Raw genomic sequence first — 6,571 nt, forward strand, 5'->3', positions numbered from 1 at the left:
AAAAGGGCCAAAATTCACTCATTCACTTGGAGACAGACAATGCATGATGCAGTGAAACGTATTTTTTGTAATTCAATTCACACTAAAAACTGCATTTTATGGTTGCTGTATACGATGAACATTTCATCACACTGACTTAAGAAATAGAGCATTGAACAAGTTAAAAACAAAAATGGTTACTGTCATGTTGAGAGTAAGAAAGACACCAATTTTAAAAAGGGGATAAAAAGTCATATTCATAATATTTATAGATATGTATATTATAGTATACAATGTATACAATATGTAAGTTGTAAAATGCACTAAAATATGTGCAATCATGCCTGGGTTTCTACCCAGGTGCAAAGTTCAGAAGTTTGCAGAGAACCCAAAAATTGTACTCATGTAAAAATAACACTATATTTCAACATACCTTTACTCAAACATAAAAGTAGCCATCCAAGAAATTGCCTAAGAGTTTCAAAGTATTTTTAAGTAAGGCAACTTTTGATGCCTTCAAACAGACAAAAATAGAAAATTATGTGCAAATGCCTGTTTACAAACAAGAAGTCTCACTTTAACATAAATTTTAAGTTTGTATCTGTGCCTGATGCAACTTTGTTCCTCATTTAGTGAGTATCCAGAAACATTACTTAGTAAATAAAAGTAGCTGCAATTCATTATAATATGACTAAGGTAAAAAACACAATGTGTTAAGTTACTTTTAAAAGTACTTTCTGCAAATAAGTTATTCTAGTACATGTGAGTAAATTTAAGAAGTTACTACCCATTTATGGCAAAGTTGCAATATTAAACCTGGTAAAAGCAGAAAGAACTGGAGCTCACTGATCTGTGCAGCTCTGGTTGTAGTGAAACTACTTCAACTAAATCCGAAACTAATTCAGACATTGCTTGTTTAGAGATTGGATTGTAGAAACAAATATTTAAAGGTCATAATCACTTTAAGATAACTATTCTATCAAAAATCTCGAAACTTCCCAGTTGTAGTGCCGCTGTTCTACCTCTAGATGGCAGTATGGTGCCCGACAAACAGGAAAGCAGCCGAAAGACCCAAAGAAAAGAAGATGAAAACAAAAAAGGCGTTGAATATTCAATTGAAAACAGAAATGGCGGGGTATGGTAGCACTGTAGCGCTAAAAATAAAACACTGCACCGGGTGTTAAGGATTTTGTTTTGGCAAAAAAATGTGAAAAACGGGAATATGAAGTCCGGCGAAGCAACGCGGCAGGTTAGAGAGTCCATTCGTGGTACAGCTGTTTATAATGGATGCTTTCTAAGAGAAGACCAGTGAAGTGTTTGCACGTGTAGTGATTTTTTCTTTGAATATTTGCTCACAGTATTCAAACAATACAATGCAGACTCTAACAGGCGGGTTTCTTAGCTCACCTTTGAAATGATTTGTTTCTAAACAACGCGTTAACACTGGAAAAGAGCCAGTATTATTTATTTGGTTGATTTACAGCGAAACAACGAGCCATGTCTAATAATGGAAAAGTCATCCCGGACACCCCGCTGGTCGTGGACTTTTGGCAGGTTCGGAAATGTCCCGGCAGCCGGTTGTTTTTCCTGACCCACATGCACAGCGACCACACGGTGGGTCTGACCTCCACCTGGAGCAACCGACCCATCTACTGCTCCCCGGTCACTGCCGCCCTGCTCAGACTCAAACTGCAGGTGAGGAGAAAGACAAAATCCACTGGCTTGATATATTTATATATTAAAAAAACACACATCTCAATGCATCGTCTTGAAACTAAGAGTTTTAAAGCTCAATCAATACAATATATATATATATATCTATTTATTAAAATGGTTTAACATTATAATATATAACATATACATGCAATAACATGCTTCAGTTTAAATTTGCACATTTCCAGTCACAGCCTCTGTCTTAATTATACATGTTCACAATACACCATTGCGAAGGACTGCTTGTAATATTTGGTTGGTGACATTCTGCATGTAAATAATGTATGTCAATATATGTTCGCCGCATGACTGCACAGATGGACCAAAGCAAGTGAGCACAAAATAACAGCAGAATAGTGAGTTTCTCAGTAGATTCCTGCGTATTGTCAGTGCCGCTTGTTTTCTGTTTTATTTTTCACTTTATTTAGTTTCTAATTGCTAAATTATTAATTTCTTGTATGTTCTTTTAACTCTTACTGATCCCCTTTTATTCACCATTCTGTTCCTGTTCAGGTGAAAGAACAATGGATTCATCCTCTAGAGCTGTGTGAGCCATACCTGCTCCCTCTGGATGACATAGGCAAGGAGAAGCTCACCGTCACACTGATAGACGCCAACCACTGTCCTGGAGCTGTCATGTTTCTCTTTGAGGGCTACTTCGGGGCAATCCTCTACACTGGTCCGTCTACTTTTTACAGGAATTTCACATCTTTCTTTGATGCCATTGTTTTTCTTTTCTGTCCAATTCTGTGGTTATTCTAGGTTTACATTTTAAATTTTTAACTGTCTATTTTAGGTGATTTCAGATACACTCCTTCGATGCTGCGTGAGCCATGTTTAAGGACCAACACAACCATAGACATTCTGTACTTGGACAACACCAACTGTGACCCCAACCGCACTCTGCCATCCAGACAGAAAGCTACTCAGCAAATCAAAGAGATCATCCGCAGGAACCCTGACCACAATGTTGTTATAGGTGAGTTTACACAGAAAATGACACAGCCCAAAAAGTAAGCTCTTATCTGATCAGGTGTGATTACAAGTCCTTGATATCCCTTGAAGTTTTTTGCAAATCGTCATGGTAATGCTACAAAGTTTAGTGTAGAATATTTCAATTTTAGCCCTTAAGAAGTCTTAAATAAGTTTAATATTTACTATCCAATGTCCTAATTTACTTTTACCATTAGCAAAATGTTGACAGTTGTTCTTTCATTGCTTCTTTTGAGAAATTATTGGCAGTGTTCACATTTAACATGTCCTGAATTTTAGGAATTAGAATGGTCTGACAAAACAACAGAGCACTTGATGAAGAGCGTTAAGCATCATGTCTAAAAGATTTTTAAGTCTGACCTTGACCAACTTGTGGAAAAATATTCTCCATAAACTGGCCTATTAAAGCATCTATAGGGAGATTAAATGTAATTCTTGTTATTTACATTGAGCTGGTTTGTTATGAAAATAGTCAAAATTTAACGATGTTTGAGTTGAAATCAGGGTTATTTGTAGTTGATGTAAATTTATTTAGTTATTATGAAGCTTAATGTGCACAAAGGGCCTCAAAGCAAGGCTTCAGGCATCATATCAAAGCTACAGAAATAGCTTTGATATGAATAAAGCAAGTTAGAATAAATAAAGAATAAAGCAAGTTATATTTAACTTGCTTTATTTTTTTAAATATTATGTAAGAAATTAGTAATTAATATGAAATAGTCTCAAAAAGGTCTTTAAAGATCTCTGAATGGTCCAAATCACTGTTTCTGTGGAGACCTGGTCAAGTCACTTCAGATTGTTCAAAGTCATTGATTGGTTTGTTTTTTACTGTCTCACAGGCATTTATTCTTTGGGTAAGGAGACTCTGTTGGTTGAGCTGGCGATGGAGTTTAAGACCTGGATTGAAGTGAATTTTGAGAGAATGGAGACCCTCAGAGCTCTGGAGCTTCCTGACGTCTTCACCACTGAGCCTGGGGCCGGCCGCATCCGAGTCGTGAACCAGTCCAAGATCTGCTCAGCAGTGTTGCATGAGTGGAACAAAGAACAGCCCACACTGGCCATCTTACCCACCAGCAGACCTCTCATTTCCTTCCATCCCAATGTCTACGTAGTGCCATATTCAGACCACTCCTCCTACCAGGAGCTGGAGGATTTTGTCTCGGCACTCAAACCTTCGTCTCTTGTACCCATCGTTGGAGGCTTTCTACCTGGAGGCCTGTCTGCCTTACTGCCGCACAAGAAACGCCAAGACGTCCATGTACCTGAGTCAGTCCGACTCTACATGTTGAGACAGCCCGAACGGCAGTTCAGCTCCTCGGCGTACAACGGTCTCTGTCACAGAAACCTCAGACCTCTTGCTCCCAAAGGAGTGATATTTGATACTCCTGTGAAAAAACCTAGGAAGTTGTATGAGAAAGCCTGTGAGGAAGAAAGCATAGAGCAGGATGGATCTGAGGAAGATATTGAGACAGACAGCAGCGAAAGAGACTCTGACTTTATTCTTGTTGATCCAAGCGTAAAACTCACCCCTAACAAAAACAGAGAAGGGAACAATGAGGAAACAGTTTCTGAAGAACTGGTGATGATAGAATCGGTGCAGCTTGGTCAACTCACTGAAAGCAACTTTGATTCAATGCTGACAAACTCCAATACCTTCAGGACAAGGCAGGAGTTGGAAATTAAGACAAGTGTAAATTCACATGGGCACAAAGGGCGCAGAGATGTTCAGATGAGCCAAACCCTGGCAGATCATGAGACCATGAGTGAGCACAGCTGGGGAGATCAGAGCAGCGCTTCAGATTTATTTAAAAACAGTTCTGATAGAGCCTCCCTTGGTTCAAATGAGATATCCCGTGAGAGTACAGAGAAGCATGAAAACATCCTTTTGAAGTGTCTCCCCTTCTCAGAGAAGGACTTTGTGTCTGGAGGCCTCCTTTCACATGACTTTGTGCGTCAGTTCACCCTCTCGCCTATGAAGGATTCAGAGGAAGAAGACGTCTGAATCAAAGTTAACACTTTTGGATTGCTTTGGTGGCATTTCCGGCTCACTCGAGCACTATTATTACTTTGGTTTCTTATTTTTCATTGTCATCAAGGGTGTTTTCTGATTTGAGCCAAAAGCGTAGCTACCGTAGAGAGGCATTAGACCACCAGATAATAAAATCCAACTCACATGAGCAGGTTTTTATTACTTTTATCATTTACAGTCATCTAGATCCTCCGTTGGGATCTAGAAAAAATAAATAAATAAAATCATTTACAGTCAATGGGGATTTGGCACCACTGTGGGGTAGGCTTCGCCGGCCCAGGGCAGAGACTAACTTACGAGGGTTCTGCGGGCCTTTAGTGGATTTTATCCTTCCTCAGAATCTCAGATAATTTCCTGTGTTTTAATAAGGAAATTATCTGAAGACGAGACTTGCCCACCTGACTGAAACACATTTACCCTTCACTTTTTGTTCTCGTTGTGGACAGCCAAAATATTTTTTGGGTGATTTCAAACTGTTCTGTATCTTTTGATGAGGGAAATGAAGTACCTCCGAAAACATTTAGACTATGAACACATTTGCTGCTCTTGTATCACAGCAGACAAATTGTGACGATCTTGACGTTGGTGATCAAAGCTACTTCATTTTAGGCATAACTAGGTTTTAATTTTACCCTAAAAATGTAACCTGATATAAATAAAGTGTCTGTTTAACTTTTTAAACTTTGTGCTGTTTTACTGCCTGAGTGGAAGTATTTTTTTAGTTCTGTATGGAAGTTTCACAATTTGTGATCATTTGTGAAGCAAAGAAATTAATGTTTGTTTGTTCTGATTATTATCTATAAGGGGGGCTGATTCCACACTTAATTACTACTGAGGATATAATAATCCTGTGATTAACATGACTGAGTGTTTTTGAGAGTATTAAGAGAGCAAAATGGCTCTTATAATAAATGTGTTCAGTTGTATGCAGGTTTAATCAGTGTTAATGCTTTTGAAATGTTTTTTTCTAAACTGTAAACACACACTCAGAAGGTAGAAATGCAAAAGTTTGTAAACATTCTTTCGCAAGGTGAAATAATTATATTCAAATAATGACAGATGAATATTGATGATGATGAGTCCCTGTGGTTACATTCTTGTTTCTTGTTGAAATTTGCACAAATACTAACAACACTGAGTAAATACTAAGTTTCTTTTTAACTTGCCTCTTGTTTTTTCTGTAATTTCTTTTAGATTCTTTATATCATTAAAATATTGCTTTAACCTGGTACTGGCTGTTCTTTTTTTAACAATACCAGGTTATACTTCTAATATGGTGTCCATAATCCTTATTTATGTCCCCATTCTAATTTTGTTAATCCACTGCGGTCCGGTGAGTAATACAATTCAGCATTTCTAAATTACTATTCATATTTAAATAAATGTAACCTGTGATTTTATTTATAAAACTAAAATTAAAACTCCTGCTTAGCTTTTATGTCAGGATTTATGTAAGGTAGATTTAAAAAATTTATTGAGTTTACTACAACGTATCACCTACAGAAGCATATTTTAATAAACCAAAGATTAAGATTAGTGAATTAGTGTCAAGTTAAACAGCAAATGGTGTATTTGTATGAGTGCAATACCATCTCCACCCAGCTGGCACGTGGCTCACAGAAAATCAAGCACACCCGTCTCTCCCACTCAGGCCTTCAGGAGCCTATAAAGCAACTCAGCACACCTGTGTTTGGGATAATCTCTACAAACAAAGACCTCATCTTCGAGCTCCTGCAGGACACCACTGGTAGGAACTGAACTTTAAATCTGTATTCAGAGGACCTTGCTGGCTTTACAAAATGGATTTATGAAAGTAGTTCATTTTGTTTATTTTCTTTTGATGACTCAAAAAGTAAT

At 37.7% G+C, this 6,571-nt stretch overlaps 1 protein-coding gene across 1 annotated transcript; it reads left to right on the forward strand.

Moving 5' to 3' along the window:
• Nucleotides 1-1,074: 1,074 nt before the first annotated feature.
• Nucleotides 1,075-5,943, forward strand: dclre1b (DNA cross-link repair 1B). The gene is made up of 5 exons (XM_028024381.1): nucleotides 1,075-1,228; nucleotides 1,463-1,674; nucleotides 2,206-2,371; nucleotides 2,489-2,671; nucleotides 3,525-5,943. The coding sequence occupies exons 2-5, from the start codon at nucleotides 1,477-1,479 to the stop codon at nucleotides 4,685-4,687; spliced, it is 1,710 nt and encodes a 569-aa protein (XP_027880182.1). The 5' UTR covers nucleotides 1,075-1,228; nucleotides 1,463-1,476; the 3' UTR covers nucleotides 4,688-5,943.
• The last annotated feature ends 628 nt before the right edge of the window (nucleotides 5,944-6,571 follow it).

Source organism: Xiphophorus couchianus, chromosome 1 (genome assembly GCF_001444195.1).
Source record: "Xiphophorus couchianus chromosome 1, X_couchianus-1.0, whole genome shotgun sequence".
Taxonomy (NCBI): Eukaryota; Metazoa; Chordata; class Actinopteri; order Cyprinodontiformes; family Poeciliidae; genus Xiphophorus; species Xiphophorus couchianus.

Bases quoted from the DNA above. Each gene is read 5' to 3' on its own strand.
- dclre1b (XM_028024381.1), top strand. From the start codon at position 1,477: ATGTCTAATAATGGAAAAGTCATCCCGGACACCCCGCTGGTCGTGGAC. The intron at 2,372-2,488 runs GTCCGTCTACTT...TGTCTATTTTAG, and splicing joins CGGGGCAATCCTCTACACTG to GTGATTTCAGATACACTCCT. The intron at 2,672-3,524 runs GTGAGTTTACAC...ACTGTCTCACAG, and splicing joins TGACCACAATGTTGTTATAG to GCATTTATTCTTTGGGTAAG.